Source organism: Pleurodeles waltl, chromosome 4_2, assembly GCF_031143425.1.
Source record: "Pleurodeles waltl isolate 20211129_DDA chromosome 4_2, aPleWal1.hap1.20221129, whole genome shotgun sequence".
Lineage (NCBI taxonomy): Eukaryota > Metazoa > Chordata > Amphibia > Caudata > Salamandridae > Pleurodeles > Pleurodeles waltl.
The window spans coordinates 478,891,312-478,909,225 of NC_090443.1; the positions used below are offsets into that span (position 1 = coordinate 478,891,312).

At 42.3% G+C, this 17,914-nt stretch overlaps 1 protein-coding gene across 1 annotated transcript in view; it reads right to left on the minus strand.

Annotated features, from left to right (window-relative positions):
* LOC138292940 (intercellular adhesion molecule 5-like) overlaps window positions 1-17,914 on the minus strand; it is a 191,756-nt gene that overhangs the window by 67,827 nt on the left and 106,015 nt on the right. The window contains exons 2-3 of the mRNA XM_069231828.1: window positions 17,104-17,382; window positions 7,879-8,151 (exon numbers count right to left, since the gene is read on the minus strand). Of these exons, the coding sequence (XP_069087929.1) occupies window positions 7,879-8,151; window positions 17,104-17,382 (552 nt within the window). The remainder of the gene's footprint in view (window positions 1-7,878; window positions 8,152-17,103; window positions 17,383-17,914) is intronic.

Consider the following 17,914-nt stretch of genomic DNA (forward strand, 5'->3'; position numbering starts at 1 on the left):
ATTTTGATGACAATGTGGAGGAACAAGGCCAAAAGTTAAATTTCTTTAGAAGGCCATGGAACTAAGATCTTACTCACACTATCCTGTTAATGTACAACTGAGGTTATTTTATTACTTATATCACCATTGTGAGTGGGACAATATTAAACTGGTCTATGTTCTGCTGTGAAGATGGAAATCCATTTGTGGTTGGTCTGATTTTGAAAAAACAATGGATTGCTTTGATCCCTGTAGATGGGATGCAAATAGAAGTCAGCTCTGAAATGTGAGGCATAAAACAGTTTGGCTTGCTTGCAGTAAATGAAAAGCCGGTTTGATTAAGTAAGGTCAGCAAACAGAATGACAACTACATTTCAGATATATGGGGGTGAAACTGTTATGACTACTGTATTGATTTGGAATTTGAGGTGGAAGAACATGAGAAGATACAAGAAAAGATTATGTATAAAAATTAGTGCCCTTGAGAGAGCGTAGCTTATATAATCTATATTAACATGAAATGTTTATATATTAATGTGTGATGATGCTGCATAGAAAACTATAATAATAGCGATTTTGCTTAAACGTGCACCTGAATTGTGACCACGGTAAATGGCCACCAATGTATATGCAAACTAATAATGATGAATAAAATGTTTATGTTATGATTAATTAAGTTTATATTAACATTTATGTTACTGTATCTGTATTGAAAATCTTTATAGGCCTTAAGTTAGCGTGAGCTACGGGATTTAGCTGCCCAGCTCTCATATTAAATGCATTTTTCTGTTTTTCCAGTGTGCTGACTCGCAAAGGGCCATGACCCTGCAAATGTTCTTTTTCTTCAACTTGGAAGGCAAATGTAACCATATTAATTCCGTTCCCAAGCGCATATTCGGGGCCTTGGTTTTTTAAAACGTTATGAGTGAATTGAAACAAATGTAGATTAATGAAACGTACAAGGTCACTTAGACCGATGGACAATGAATCTGCTGACCCAAAAGACGTGCCAAAGAATGAAGTAACGCCGGATGTGCCACCTCTGAAGACGTCAATTATGAAGACCAATCAAAGAACCGTGAATTAATGTGGGGAGACAATTGGGATTACCAAATGCTAAATTTGATAGGTTAAAGATAGTGGGGTATAGTAACTGTCCAATAGAATTTTGGGGGAATGTACTACGAAAAAGGGATAAAAACCCATGTCACAGAAGGGTCATTAGAATTAGGTAGGGAATGCTATTGATTTTATCCAGAAACTCTGTCACTCTGTTTGGTGACTTTGAGACTTAATAAAACATCCTCACCCATAGACTGCCCTTTTTCATTTTTCCTCCTTATGAGGGAAATGTCCCTTTGCCCTTTAGTTGAGCTTTGACTGATGGCGTTTTGACTGATGTCCTGAAGACGAAGACTGAACCTGTGCGCTGACCTAATCCTTGGAGGGAAATTATGACAATGCAAATGTAATTTGTCTGTTTGCTTTCCTTTCTAGGTACCAACTGCTTGCTTTTGACAAAGACCATAGATAGATGTTTTCCAGATTGGTGTTTAAATTCTTTTGCATGAAGCCCAACATGCCAATGCTAATTAGCGGTTAGGACAGGTGCTCATCAGATTGACGCAAATAGACAAATGTCTGACATTATGCTATGTTGAACTGACGCGTATTTGACATTCTGCTATATTTGATCTATGTTTACGCCGTGTTATATTCTAATGTTTATGATTTTTGCCTTATTGAAATCTTACCAAAGTTGCCATATCGTAACTATGCTGTTGTGTTTCTTGGCTTTAAGATTGAAGCACTTAATCTTAGATTGTAACTAATAGGGAATAAAATTCATAAAATTCTATTAACTGGTGTGGTTATTCATGGCTGAAAGGTCATGGTTGTGTCGTCAATTTGATTAATGTCTTTGACCAAAGTGAAACGTATTGTTGTGATAAATATTGATGACATTATTGATATATTGATTGACATATTGATCAGCTATCTCGTCCTACGGTGTCAAAAGATTCATTGGCCTAAAACGAGTCCTAATGTGTAATAAATTAACATAAAAGGACGCGTTATCACCTTGATGAATTGTTTTTGCTAAAACCTATGAAACTTGTATTACTTGTATTTTATACATTGATATGGGGTTTGGATTACCTATTAATTATGTAAAAATTATGTAGAATCTAAAGCTAATGCAATTTTACTTATATCATTGTTTAAAGAAACTGTGTTTTAGAATGCAGTGTAATGATCCTAACTAGTAATATTTGTTCTTGTTCGATGTAAATTAGTTAACTATACAAAAATTACTCCCCATCAAAATATAGAACCATTATTGATTCTATTTGTGCAGAATAGTGTGAAATAACTGGTCTGAAACAGGGCACCTACCGGGTGGGTTTGAGTATCTACAAGACCTCTGATACAGAGTACCGTGTGCGTCTTTTGCTCTGCAAAAATAACACAACAATTAGGTCCTTAGAACACATTTTCTTGTTTGTGCCATTAGCCGCCTCCCCAAAAGATTAATTCCTTGAACTTGTGTTCCTTCCTATGAATGAATATGATTGCAGATACCTGAACTAAACGTGGAACGTATAGTCACATCTAACTATATGAATTTACAACTAGCAATTGGTGGCAAAATAATCACATGCATTTTAATGTAACACTGAAAAATAGCTAGAGGTCATAATATATTGTAACAAGCAGAGAGGTTTTGGCTTTTCTGTAATGACCCACAGTTGTGCAAAATATAAGCATGCAACTATAAACGTTCCGTTCTGTTAATGAGTGTTCATTTTAGGAACCGGTTCGGAAAAACTAGTCCTCATTTTCTTGCTTCAAGAACAGCTGTTTTACTACATAACGGACAACCTATTACATTTATCGCTTTGTGGGAATGTGGGGATGCTTTTTTGTGGGCTAGTGAATTTTGGAACATATTTACAATGAATTGGAGTAGGGCAGTGCTGCAAGTCTTTTTGCTGCACTTCCCCGCGCCAATTCGAAAGGGCAGGAATGCACCATATTTACGAGATATGGTGCATTCCCGTCCTTTCAGCCAGCGCCCGCGCCCAATTTGCTGCCTAGCGTCAAGGCAGGCAGCCTTGCACCATTGTGCAAGGGTGTCTGCGTTGTTGGCAGGATTTTTTTTGTGCAGCAAGGGACACCTTTATGCACAAAAACAATCCATGGAGGCTTTTTCCTCTTTCTGTGTGTGCTACAGAATGCAGCACGTATTTCCTTACGCCTACCTTGGGGAAGTGTACAGTTTTGACACATTCCGAGGTTTACAGATCCTTGTAAATCTGGGAATGTGTCAAAGCCTATGGGTGTTGCTTGGGAAAACCCACCGGAATGCCCGTGCAGCGCCCCCTGATGCAGTGTAAGGCAATGTAGTGACTTGCGCTGTGTTGCCTCACACCATATCTAGAAGGCCATGAAAAGCCACGCTAAGTGGCTTTGTGTGTTCTCATAGATATGGCTCTGCACTTTGCACCTCCAGAGAGTCATGTAATATGACGCACCAGCAGTGCAAGGGGCTTGTAAATAAGCCCCTTTGTTTTTAGCTTACCGTTTCTTTTGTCTGGGTACAGTGTGGAATTGGATAGATAAATATATTTTAATACAGTATTGTCAGGTCGTACTTATTTCTCATAAAATCAATTTCATAGTGGTCAGTTTGGGTTTGTTATTTTAGGCACGTTGATAAGCAGTGCTTGTTTTTTATATCATTTGATAGTGGCCACTGATTTGTCTCTGCTGGGACTAAACTGTTTTTGTTTGGGGCTTTTCAAGAGACACTGGGTGTGCGTTTGCTCTCTTGAAGAAATGATATAGATGTTTTTGTGGGATGCTAAATCTTGTTAGGTTATAGTTGGGAACCTTTGGTACTGTGAAAATAAATGGGATAGCCATAGTTGTGTCTATTCGTTTAGAGGTTGTTTTGTCTTTTTTGTGTTTATGTGTACTGTAATTTGACTCTACTGTTAGCCTTGTGTGTGGTATAGCCTCAAAAGGTGGTCTCCTTTTTGGTATTGCCTTTCTGAAATTGAGGTTTCTGTAGTGTATTCTGTCACCTTGAAGTCATAGGTATTGCAGGGAGATACCAGAAAGTGAAGTATTGCTTAGAAATAACTTTGCTTTACGACATTACAAGGAGCAATACGTACAGTATTTACGAAACTACAAGGCCTAGGGGTTTTATTCCTTCTCTTGCTCTTCTGTAATGAAGTGAGATATTCCTTTATATCCATATGGTCCGTGTATCAGCAGTTTTGCCAGTGTATTTTTGTGATGCTCTAAGAGTCACTAACCACAGTAATGTCTCTAGTTTCTTACTCTCACAGAGTAATGTTGGCTCTGAAGATCTTCTGCATGGATTTCACGGGGCACAGAATGAGGTGAGGTGTTACCCTGCGAATAGGAAATGAAGGGCATCCGGTATACATCCTTCCACTGTCCAGCCTCTCCCGTCTAGTCTATTGTGCGGCTTCATATACAGACAGAGGGAATTTGGTCCTCCTCCTGATAGGCTGTCCCGATAGCCAATAGGCTGTGTCCCACTTAGTCTCCTCTTCTGCGGTATTTCTGCTTCCCTATTTGGGTGGTGCTTTTTTCCTGATCTGCCCCTTTAAAACGCCTACCCGTTTCGCTCTCTTCCCTTCTGCTGACTGCTCCCAAGATGACGTACAGGAGAAGACCTGAGTCAGGTCTCTGAAACAATAAAAGCAATGCTTGGCCTTCTCCCATCTGTAATGCTTCTTGTAGGAGAGTTGACTCTTTGCCCACCCATTTCCACTTCCATGTTTTCTGTGTGGCATTCCCAAACTTCCGTGCCTGACAGTGATGGCAGCAACTTACTTTTGCCTCAACTACTGCCACACGCTATACTGTGGCCTTCCTATAGCACAAATATTAAAACTTCAAAGGGTCCAAAATGCAGACGTCAGACTCGAGTAAGACTTAAGAAATGGGACCATGCCATAACACAGACCCTCCAAAAACATGCACACACAGACACAGGCTTCCATGCAGGCACACACACGCATAGATTATAGACAAGTGCTTTGGGAGGTCAAGGACTTCATCTATGAATCAGAGGAATGCCACAAGATCCCCTCTTGTAGAGGACCCCCATTAGAACAAATCACAACAGGTATACTTAAGAAACTCACATTCAGGACAAAAATGGACCAATTCACGACCATTACTAATCATATTAGCACAGTGGCAGCAAAGAAGGTTGAAATCCACCCTTCTCTCCAACATAACAACCTCCACTGGGACTAGTCACAGAACGCACAGAGACTAAACCTCACCAACACAGAGAAGGTGTTGGGGTACAAAGAAAAAAGCCTAAAGTGTGACTCCTCTGCATCATAGTCACCAATTTCTAACTAACATTGAAAGCAATACAACAACCCCATCAATGTATAAATCACTTTGAAATCAAATCGCCTACCAAAACATTAAATCTAAACAAGGGCCCAGGTGATGAACTATACCTGGATTTCTTCTCCAGAACTTTACATTGATGTGTGGTTTGAACATTCTGGACTCTAACAATTTTGAGCCATCTTCAATTAATCCAGTTGCACTCTGGATTTCTGTTGACAAAGAAGCTCAGTGGACTAATTCTGAATAGCCATTTTTTTTTAAACATGTTATTTATGGCTGTGCAGACTTTTCACTGTGCAAGTGTAATCTTGTATACATCCCAATTAACGAGTTTCGTTTCACATATATTTTTATACTTTTATTAACAAAGTGATTACACTGATCACATACTTTTTATTTGTGGGAGACCAGGTTTGAGCAGAAATGTCCGGTGGTAACCGAGCTGGTATCTCTAGTGCTATTTATATACAAGGAATATACCTCTTTTACCTTTTTTAACACACAATCGGAATGTAAGTAAAATTTCCATTTCTCTTGAAAATTTAGGCTCAGATTTATCATACTTTGACACAGCACAAAGCAGCAAGCCACCTCGTTGCGCTTTACTGCGTGAAAGGGTAGGAAGGTGCCGTATGTGCAGAATATAGCACACATAGGAGGAGGAAAGAACAAGGAGAAATAAGAATATTTCTCCTTGTTACGCCTCCCCTGGGGAGGTGTAAAATGTTGATGCATTCCGAGGTCTACCACTAATGGTTAATCTGGGAATGCACCAAAATGTGTGGGGGGGATGTGTTTGAACACCTTCACTCCACCCATGGAATGCTTCCCTGGGGCAGAGAATCGCAAGGCAGTGATTTGCGCTGCCTTGTGTTGCTCCAGATTTATCAAGCCATGCAGGGCCATGCAAGGTGGATTTGCGTGGCTTGATAAAACTGACTTAGGTTTTGAGTCACCCTTGTGCCCTATTGCATGGCGCTAAGGCAACTCAACACTATGATAAATCTGGCCCTTGGTGTATTATGGGGGTAAACATCACAATTGCACCCTATCCTAATTTTAGTCTCCTGTAACACCCAGACATTTTTCTCATTTGCAATGAGCGAGGTGATGGTGGTTAATCAAGATCCCTAGTGGTTTTATTAATATTCCATAAGGAGGAACATTACTTGAATGAGAATTAGAACCACAGGGATTTGGCCTATCTTGAACAAATGTGCATATCCCAGAAAGCCTCTGACAGGAGAAATTCTCTCTAATTTTCCAATTATCCTTTTTGAGCAATTGTGAAATGATGGCCTGGGCTACCTGAGAATCTCTAAGCAAGATTCACAAACTTCAAAAGATCTTCTTGATGATTTGGTAGGTTAGTGTCTGGTTCAGGGAAACGAATCTATGATATAAATAAATTCAACAAATTACCTCTGCCATATTTTGAGATATTTATGGAGTTTTTAGGACTGGTGGCAGGGCCTCTACCAGCTTTATTTTACCAGGTATTCAATGCAAGAAGGGAATGGTAAATCAGAAAAGGGATTAGATCAGTTCTTATAGGAGAGTGTATATCTTCCAACCAGTGGTCTAACAGGATAAACTGCACCATGGCGACACCAGGGCAGGCTATTGATATCAAGCAGTCCTCTGTACTGAAGACCTCAGCATTGAATTAAGGGATTACAGTAGATGTGGCATGTGTGGGTTTTAGGAAAAACCTTCTATAAGAAAGCTTCCCCTCACCAAAGTTATGAGGACAGATTGAATTGTTTTGCATTATAACCAAGGCTGGTTCTTGTAATTAGATAATGGTTTGTTTACCTTGGTTCGAATGACAGATTCTTCCAAATAATTGCTTGAGAACACAGTTAGTTAGAAAATAAACAGTGAAAAGCCAGCTACATTTGAAACAAGTTAAGGAACCTGAGTTAAGGTCGTATCAAAGTTCAATTTAGGTGAGGGTTGGAACTACGGAGAAGATTAAGGTTCCTGTGTGAATTTAGGATGAAGATTAGGATGAAGGAAAGCCTGAGGATTGGAATAAGTATCGTAGCAAAGGTGAAGGGTACAATAAGAGTTAGATTTAGGGTGAAACATAGGAAGAGGGGTGGAAGAAGTAGTGTTATTGAGAAGTTTAGGGAGCTATTTAGGGTGCATACTAAGGTTAGGGTTGAAGTACATTTTGAGACTAAGACAGAGATTAGGGCAAGGATGTGAGCAACGGAAAAAATAGAAAAACGTGGTTTCCAATCGTATGGTTCACACTTATTTCTAGTTTAGTATTTTCAAACCATTCAGAGAGAAATATTTTGACCCCACCTTCGCCCATTTCATACACACTTGTTCAAAAAGGGCCAGGCGACTGGTGCGTTCATTTATTGGGTTCTTGCCAGAGAACTGGAGGTGATAAGAGAATAAAAACCAGAGATGATTCCGCATGATGTGTAATTCAGTGAATGTATATGGTGTACTGCAGAGTCCCTTGCATGTACTCACAAAGAATGTCAAGCACTGTTGTCGTAGTTTTCTTCAAGACTTTGCCGGGAAGTGACATCACAGCTTCACAGGTGACAGTCATCCCATTATGTTCTCTCTGCTTCGGCAGACTGCAGCTCCTTTCCGTGGAGGTCTGGTCTTCGCAGATTAGATTTGTTTGTGCGGCGGTGATTTGTATTACTACCTTTGGGCTCATTCGGGGCATCCTGCAAGTGATCAATATGTCCTCGCCGTCAACATCCTCCTCAGAGGCAAGAAGAGGATCTGGGAAATCTACAAGAAAGAAAAAAAACATTTCCAAAGCACGTTAAATGAACGGCGTGTATTTTTATTTATTTTTTGGTTAGTTTTTCATGTATTTGATATGACATTTTTGTTGTTTCTTTAGGACATTACTTTTACCCAGATCTAGCTCCATTGACCAAAAGGGAGCCCGACAGAGCATATTTTTATTTTAGCAGAAGCTTCTCAAACATGAGGTGGTGTACACGGAGCAGAGTGTGTCTGTGTAAGTGGGACGGTTCTGCTGGCACCAGTTTACAGAATTCAGGATGTGATTGGTAGGAGAACATACAGTAGACAGTAACAGATAGAACAGTTAGCATTTACACATTCTCGTTACACAAAGTTACAATGTCGGGTACATTTTAATGATGGAAATGAGCGAGCCTCTAAGATTGCACTAGTGACGTCTATTTGGATGAGTATTTTTCACTTTCAGAGCCGAAGGTCAGGAATAGTGTCCATGGCCCAGAAGAGTGTGCTTGGCTCGCGCCACATGGGAGCTTGATCTAGGGTGACCACCTGGCATTGAGGCAAATTCTGGACAGGACTGTAAAAAATTCAGGACAAAGGGTCAAAATTCAGGACAAAAATTCAGGACAAAGGGTCAAAATTCAGGACAAAAATTCAAGAACAAACGTCAGTTTTACAGACACACACAAGAGAGGCCATGCCTCACTATGTTGTCAGTGCATTTATGTACTCCTTTTTACCATAGCACTATTTATTCACCGTGGACCTTTTGTGATTGCCTCCTGGTGTGCTCCATTCAGGTGTCACATTACGTCCTTGTTCAGTAGTAAATTAATGCCCTTCACGGCAAGGCCATCACCCCTACCCAAATCTACCCGATCTTTCCTGAAGAGAAAGTAACAGCAAAATTTTGATTATGTTTCTGAACATTTCAAAACCCCTGGCTAACAGTTTGGGAAACATTAGGGTAATTAACCTTATGCTAGTTTAAACAAATTGAACAAAAACATCTGGCTTACCCCAACCGCCCATGGACTTTCAACCTAATTTTTTTTACAGAGGCAGGGCAGATGGTGTGTGTGACAGTCTCACACCTAATGACAGGATGTGATGTACCCATAACTTGTCTGTAGTCTCACTGCACTAGAGTGTATGTTTGGGACTCTACATTTATCTCAGAAATGGGAGCCCGGACTACCAATCAAAGATAATAAAATAGTAGGATGAAATCGAGATCAAATGGGAGATCCACGGCAAGTAATTCAAAGGGTTGTTGCTAACAACTGGATAAATAAAGAAGAAAAGAACAAGGTGGGACAATTCCTAAAATCAGACAAGATGGGTCCACCAAGACTATTTGAAGGTATTGGGTACCTGGGGAGTTGTCTGCACCCAGGAGCGAAACAGAAGGAGCACTGTCAAGTGGTTGAACAATCAACACCCATCCACCTTGGCAAACTCTTCTGGTGCAATGGTTTGCTGTTAGTGCTTGTGACGGGTGAGCAGGGGCCAGACCCCTTGCAAGGTTGTGCAAGGCAATTGCCCGCTTAGTCCATGTCTTTATATGGTTTTGAAATTGAGCAAAAGCCAAACTAGAGATCTGGGTTATCCCTAAGTGTCAAGTACACATAGAATCTTCAAAATATTTGTGATGTAAATTGCACAAACAAAATTTACAAATTTTAAAATTTAATTAGTGTTTCTTTAACATATGGCATTGTTTTCGCCTTCATACACAATTAGATCTCAGATTGAACTGGGAACCAGTTACCTTTTGATACCTAGTGATTAATATCTACCATTCTTACACTGATTTCCACGATGAAAATCTCGGCAGAGCGAACGGTCTCTCCAAGCCCAGTTTGCTTTTTGGTCTTCTCTTCTGCTTTCTGTAGAGGCCACGTGGCACTAGCGAAGATGGTGTACTACCCCAATGATAGTATTATTTTGCAAACCTTCCCCTGCTCATCCTTCATTCCTTCTTCAGACAGGCCACACATCTGATTTGGTCGCTGCGGCGCCATCGGGAGCTCTTTCCACTCTAAAGCTAACTGTGACTGCGGGTGGATTAGATATTCCGGGCTTAGAATGCTTTTATTCAGCTGCAGATGTCCAATGGGTGGCTCACTGGCTTTCTGCCCACCTCCCTGAATGAGATGGGGTTTATCAGTAAAGACTTTTAAGGAAGGCTTAATGCACTGCTCATTGTTTCCTACTGACCATTCTATGGATCACCATCCGGGGTTATCATCCATGGCTTTCTCTTGCCTTGCCAGAACCTGTAAACTCACTGACACGAAGAAACCCTATGCTCCTGCGCTACCTTTGCTAAGCCTTCCCACTCGCACAGGATGGCTGTGCTCAGAGCAACTCCATCAGTGGCATGTTGCAGGTGTCTTAAAATTGGGGACTTTGTTTCTGAACAGTGAGCTACAAAATTTCCAAACCCTTGTGGCAGACTACCATCTTCACCCCGGTCAACTCCTTACTTACAACCACCTTAAATAATCATTAAATGCCCTATTTCATGTCTGCTACCTAGCACTAACCCTACAAGAGGTGTGCCAGAAGCTCTGTACCATAGGAAATGGTGGCAAACTGATAGAATGGGTGTACAGACCTATCCTGCAACATGGAAACCACTCCAGGACTTCTTGTCATACTACCTGGGTGATTGATGTAGCCAAACCTCTGCAAGATATGGACTACAATACTGGACTTTCCCCACAAAGTAACCCACAGCTGTCACTTTAAGTAAATTCATAGTGCTTCCTTGTGAATGCATTCTGCCCGTTGCTTGCCATTGGCCTTGTGGTTTGTAACTCACAATTTGTTGCTTTCAATTTGCTGGCTTTATTTGTTTTAGGCTATGCAGCTTGAAATCGTCCCTTCCCTTGCCAAAACCTTATTTACAGTATCCTGCAGAGTGCTCCCTTTCTGTAAACATGCCTGTAAATCTTGTTCTTATCCTATCATATTTGCTGTGCATTCAAAGAACAAAGTCAAATGTCAGGCTCTGTCTTCGGTGGGAACTTAGGCCCGTATTTATACTTTTTTAGCGCCGCATTTGCGTCACTTTTTGACGCAAAAGCGGCGCAAACTTGCAAAATACAATTGTATTTTGTAAGTTTGCGCCGTTTTTGCGTCAAAAAGCGGCGCAACTGCGGCGCTAAAAAAGTATAAATACGGGCCTTAGTGTTTCCTTTCCTTTCTCTTACTTCAAAGTGAGAGGATTTATGCAACAATCTTGCTGGATACTGGGGTTAGGAAAGAGTTTTTTCTATCACATGACAGCATTTAAATAGACTTCAGAATATATCAGAATTGCACCCTACTCTGTATCACTCCACTTTACGCCACTCCATGCCACTGTTCTCTTCTCCATTTGGAACCACTCCACATTATGCCACTGCTCTCTATGCTACTTCACACTATGCCTCTCTACTCTTCTCTGTACTACTCTACTCTAAGCCACCGCACTTTGCGCCTCTCTACACCACTGTGCTCTGCTCGTCTGCACGCCATACCACTCCAGTCTAGGCAACACCAATCTAATCCGCACAACTGCACTCTCTGCCACTCTGCAACGCTGCACTGTACGCCACTGCACTCTAAGCTAATACACTCTATGCTAATGCACTTTACTCTGTAACACTCAACTCTATGCCCCTGCACTCTACATCAATACACTGTACATCATTCTAATCTACTCTGCACCTCTGCACTCTATGCCACGGCACTCTACACTACTTTACTCTATGCCATCACACTCTATGCCACTTTATGCAACTCCACTCTAACCTGCACTTCTCCAATCTAAGCCACCTCACTCTACTGTGAAATAATCTACTTTATGCCACTGCACTCTCTGCCAATGCATTCTATGCCACTGCACTCTACCCTGCACCTCTCCACTCTATGCAACTGCACTCTACTCTGAAACAATCTATTCTATGCCACTGTACTCTATACCACTCTGACCACTGCACTCTAGTTCAATGCACTCTACACCACTGCAAGCTGACACTCTGCAACACTGCTCTGGTCGCCACTATACTCTACACCACTCTGCCCTGTACTACTGCATTTTGCACCAATATACTCTATTCCACTGCATTCTATGCCACTCTACTCTGCCCAATGCCACTCTATGCAACTGCACTCTACACCAGTGCACTCTAAACAACTGCACTGCCCTTTACTCTGCACCACTGTACTCCATGCCACTGTTCTCTGTACCACTCTACACCACTGCACTGGCACTCTACTCTGCAACTCTGCACTCTACACAACTCTACTCTATGCCACTGCAATCTAGGCACTATACTCTACTCTACACCACTCTACAATACTCCACTCTGCGCCACTCCACACCACTACACTCTATGCCACATGAGTCTACTCTGCACTCTATGACACTGCACCACTCTGCATTACTGCACTCTCTGCTACTCTATTGTATGCCACTCTACTCCACTCTATGTAACTCTACCCCGTGCCACTGCACTCCGCGCCAATGCACTCTAAACAACTGCACTGTACGCCACTGCCCTCTACTCTGTATCACTGTACTCTACACCACTGCTCTGTGCCACTCTACTCCACTCTACATCAATGCACTGACACTCTACTCTGCAGTGTTGCACTCTCCACCACCGTACTATACCCCAATGTACTATGTACTACTGCATTCTATGCCACTCTACTCTGCATCACTCCACTCTACAGCACTTTGCCCTACTCTGCGCCACTCTACACTACACCACTACACTCCCTGCAATGTGAGTCTACTCTGCAATCTATGCCACTGCACCACTCTACACTACTGCTCTCTCTGCTACTCTATTGTATGCCACTCTACTCCACTGCACTCTATGCCACTCTACTCTGTCCCATGCCACTCCATGCCACTGCACTCTAAACCACTGCACTCTACACTAACTCACTCTAAACAACTGCACTGTACCCCACTGCACTGTACTTTGCACCACTGGGCTCTACGCCACTGCTCCTATGCTACTCTACTCCACTCTACTCCACTCCACACCACCGCCTGGGACGACTCCTGGTGGCCCCCCGCCCTGGGAGCCACCCCCAAGCCAACGGACCACGCTCGCAACCTAGGCTTCATCCTGGACTCCTCCCTCTCGATGACCAGACAAGTCAACGCCGTCTCATCTTCATGCTTCAACACCCTGCGCATGCTTCGAAAGATCTTCCGGTGGATCCCCACCGAGACCAGGAAGACGGTCACCCAGGCCCTCGTCACCAGTCGGCTGGACTACGGGAACGCCCTCTACGCCGGCACCGCCGCCAAACTCCAGAAGAAACTCCAACGGATCCAGAACGCCTCAGCACGACTCATCCTGGACATCCCCCGACACAGCCACATCTCCGAACACCTGAGAGACCTGCACTGGCTCCCCGTCAACAAAAGAATCACGTTCCGACTCCTCACCCACGCACACAAGGCCCTCCACGACCTGGGCCCCAAGTTCCTCAACAGCCGCCTGACCTTCCACAAGCCCACCCGCCAGCTCCGCTCCGCCAGCCTCGCTCTCGCCACCGTCCCCCGCATCCGCAGAACCACCGCCGGAGGAAGATCCTTCTCCTACCTGGCAGCCAAGACATGGAACTCCCTCCCCATCCACCTCCGGACAACGCAAGACCATCTCGCCTTCAGGAAGCAACTCAAGACCTGGCTGTTCGAGCAGTAGCGTTCCCTCCCCCCCCAGCGCCTTGAGACCCTCCGGGTGAGCAGTGCGCTATACAAATGCCTTTGATTGATTGATTGATTGACTATGCCACTAGCTTTAAGCCACGCTGAACAGCAGCTACTCTGGTGTATAACATGGCTAATGGCTAAAGCACATTAGCAAAGCCAATAACTCTTTCGTAGATGAGACCTATTGGCTTTACCAATGTTTTTTAGTACTATGAGGTACCGAGGTACCTGAAAGAACTGTGAAAAATACAATTACATCATATTAAAGGCTGCTACAAAATGCGCAAATACATTTCGGTTAAATAAAAAAAAAGTGCTTCTCAAATACAGATTTGAATAATATACAGTTTATACCTAGTGATAAAAAATGTTATAACACTCCATTAAAACCACACACTCCACAGCTCACCTTGGAACACCATTACAATACCTCTCTGAAAGAAATATCTTTGCCACCAGAAAACTTCAAGTGACTCCTTTTAGTAAAGTCAATGCAGGTTTTCAAGCCCCTTTGTATTTGCAGATTTACCAGTTGCCCACATTTGCATGTCTTTAGGGAAGGAGACCCCCTGGCAAGAAGGCCTTTTCTTATCTGTCTGCCCCTCCCTCCCTCAGAGCACAGGAGACCCCCTGCCTTCCAGCCCAATTGGGGAAACTCCTCTGCCTGTAATTTCGCCCTGCCTCCGGTGCCCTTTAGGTGAAAGGCTAAAATTACAGACAAATGCCGTCCGTTAAAGCTTTCATCACGGACAACGGACAGCAGGGCGAAATTACGGACAGTCCGTGAAATTTACGGACGGGTGGTTACCCTAGCTTGATCAGCAGCCTATAAACTCGCACTGCAAGTGTGCTTTGAATCTGAATTGTAACACTTGAATAACCGCGATGACGCACTGCATTTATGGTTCTGTATCCAAAAGTAAGAGGGATCTCCCACACACGGAATACGTGTATCACACATATGCTAAAAATAACAAACAAGCATTTGCAATGCAACGGGTCTCGCGTTTGCTCATGTTAGAGCTGATCGCGTTGTAAACTCCTAACCCGACTTTTCATCTATCGGCAAAAGTGCTTTTATATACGTAAAAAAGTGAAATGTGTAAGCGCTCGACTTCTGTCAAGCGAAATCGCGCTAGGAAAATATTGAAAAAGTAGTCCGCGATCCGACAGAAAACAGGGAGCCTCGCATGTTTTCTGTACTTGGTCACTGCGCTCGAGGAGGGCTAACCACCGGAAAAGGCATGACGTATGCATGCTTTCCACTAATGAAAGCAAGCAGATTTTACTAGGCAAGCCCACGAACCAATCAAACACACTGATGAGAAGTTGACAGGGCTTCGAGCCCTTTTCTAATAACTAAAGCGTCTCGCTGCGACCCTAAAAATAGCATCACCAGTTAGTGGGGCTGGACCACACGAACAGAGAATGACAGGAGATGGTTGGAGGGACAGACAGTGAAAGGAGCTCGAAGCCCCTGGATACCGTGCAAGGGCCCTGGGATACAGGCAGACCACGTGAGGAGCGAGGCGCATATGGAGAGATTAATCAATTTGGAACGCGGGTCGCACGATTAGTCAGAATAACATAGGCAGGGTAAAAGGTTTGGGGCACAGAGAAAGGGTTTGAGGATTATGTACTACTCTGTCGGACATGAGTGTCTAGGACCTCGGACAAGCAAAAGTGGAACTTTTGGACAAAACTACCTCAGTGAATATGGCGAAAGATCATAAGTCTGACATGAGGAGCTCTATGTCAGCTCCTTATTGGACATTTTAAATTTGTAATGATCGAGTTAAAGCAATCACACTTAAAATGATTCAGAAACGTAACGACATTCCCTCAGCAGTTTTCCTAATGAAAAGTATATAGGAATTAGGTAACTATTAAAATGTGATTAAATGCCAAGTGTGTACTGGGCCCAGTGCTTAATTCGAGCCGGTGGGGTTGCTGGTAGGGCAATCGGCTCTTATTGTTCCACATCAGACATTTCCAGGGAGAAGGAAAAACACACAAATCAGAAAGACAGAAAAAAGAGAAAGACGGGAAAACCGTCACAAAGAAAGAAAGCCGGAACCTGCAAGAGTAAGATAAAGGGACAGGTAGGGTCTAGTAGTGGATTAAAGCGCCATGATCTGGATTTCAGACTACCTTCCTTAAGCGTTGACTGGCCCTCTTCATGGGTGTCGTACCAGGATATTGTCAGATTATCATCTGACATAAATATCGCTCCTACAAATTGTTTACCAAAAAATCACCTAATTGGATTTAATAATAGAAGATTTTCACCAAATGGAGCAATAGTTTTAAAGAAAATCAAAAGGAGTGGTTCTGCAAAGGTAGGTAAAATTACTTCCTATCCCAAAAAAATCCCTCTTCAATAAAACAGGGATGGGGGTTAAGGTTAAAAAAAACAAAGGGATGTATTTGGGAGATGCAATAAATCTTTCACAGCTCACAAAGGTGGTCTACATATTTCAGCCATCTTACGCCTAGGTAGCTTGGTAGGCTTTCTTCAGGATCTATGATTATCAGATTCCAGTGTTCACATCAATGACACTGCCTTATGGAACTTTATAAAGTTATTGGTAAGTACATTTACCCTTTGCTTTTTTAATGTTACCCGATCCCTGTTTTATTAAAGTGGCATTTTTTTGGTATAGGAGGTTATTTTAACTACCCTTGTAGATCCCACCAAATGTCTATACCCAGAAACTCTCCCTCCTGGTGGAGGTGTTACCTACCTGGACTAACCCACGCCCAGGTAGGAGACCCGATGATGATGCAATTAGCTAAAAGTACATCCATGGATATCATATGCACCACTGATAGAAACTAGTGGGTGAGGGTCTCCAAAATCATCTTTATGAGACTCTGGAATCTAGAATGGTGTGGTTGCACTCCCCTTTTAATTTTCTAGGATTGCATTAGGAAGCGGAGTGAACACCTTTATGCTTCTCTGTCTCCCACTTTATTGATTTTGTGAGCAATAGATTTATAAACAATATTAAAGACACAGTATTCATGTTAGGCGATATTCTTGACAATGATATTCTGGCATTTACCCTCTTGAGCGTTCCACCTGTAACATGGCTACGTTAAACAATACCTTTTAGAACCAAAATGCTATCAGGCCAAAAAGCCTCTACAAAAATATTAGTTAGTAATGCAGCTATTTAGTAATAAATGAACTGTAATGCTGATTGAGAGGATAATGAACAGAGGAATATGCAAGGTCTACTTACTATATACTGTAATGATGGAACTTGTTGTTTTAGAGCCTTTGTCATTACTGGCCGTGCAACTCACATTGTAGTTTCCAGCTTTATCAAAGCTTAGTGTTGTTTGTGCAATCTCCTTGTCACCTTCCCTGGTTTGTGTAGTGCTCAGTTTTTCTTTCTGAAGGTACATGTTGATCAGTAAACTATCAGATTCGGCAAGATTGGAAACTTCGCACACCGCCATCTCTCCACTTCCCAACTCTGTGTATTTCTGAACAGAGAGCTTGGGTTCTAAGAGAAAACCTGCAATAAACATTAACAATACCCATAAACAAATAACACTACTTCATCAGGTGTGATTTCATTGGAGGCAGCAGAGAAGCATGAATAGTGTAATATTACTTACATTTATTATAAAAGCACTTTTGAAGCCATAATTGCACAAGTGATCCTGACTGTAAATGGAATAATGATTTAAATTACCTGTGGAACTTTTATTTTGATTGAAAGTAACAATTTCTAGGTGCGGCCTACAGACAGCCGTAATAAAAAATATAAATAAATATATATACTTTCATACAGGGGCTTGTGTCAGCCCACTTTATCCATTGGTCTGTAAGTGCCATTCAGATTTTGTTTTTGCTAATAACAGTATGCATCGTTGGTTAATTTGCCATGTCCCTTCAGCCATTAGCTGTATTGTGCTTTGAGTGACAACAGCTTTACTGATCACATGTGTACATCTGCCCAAAGAAATGTACTTAATTGCCAGAGCAAGTGGACAAATGATGGTGGGACAAGTGCTGTGATGCTTAATTTTTTACCTTAATTTCCA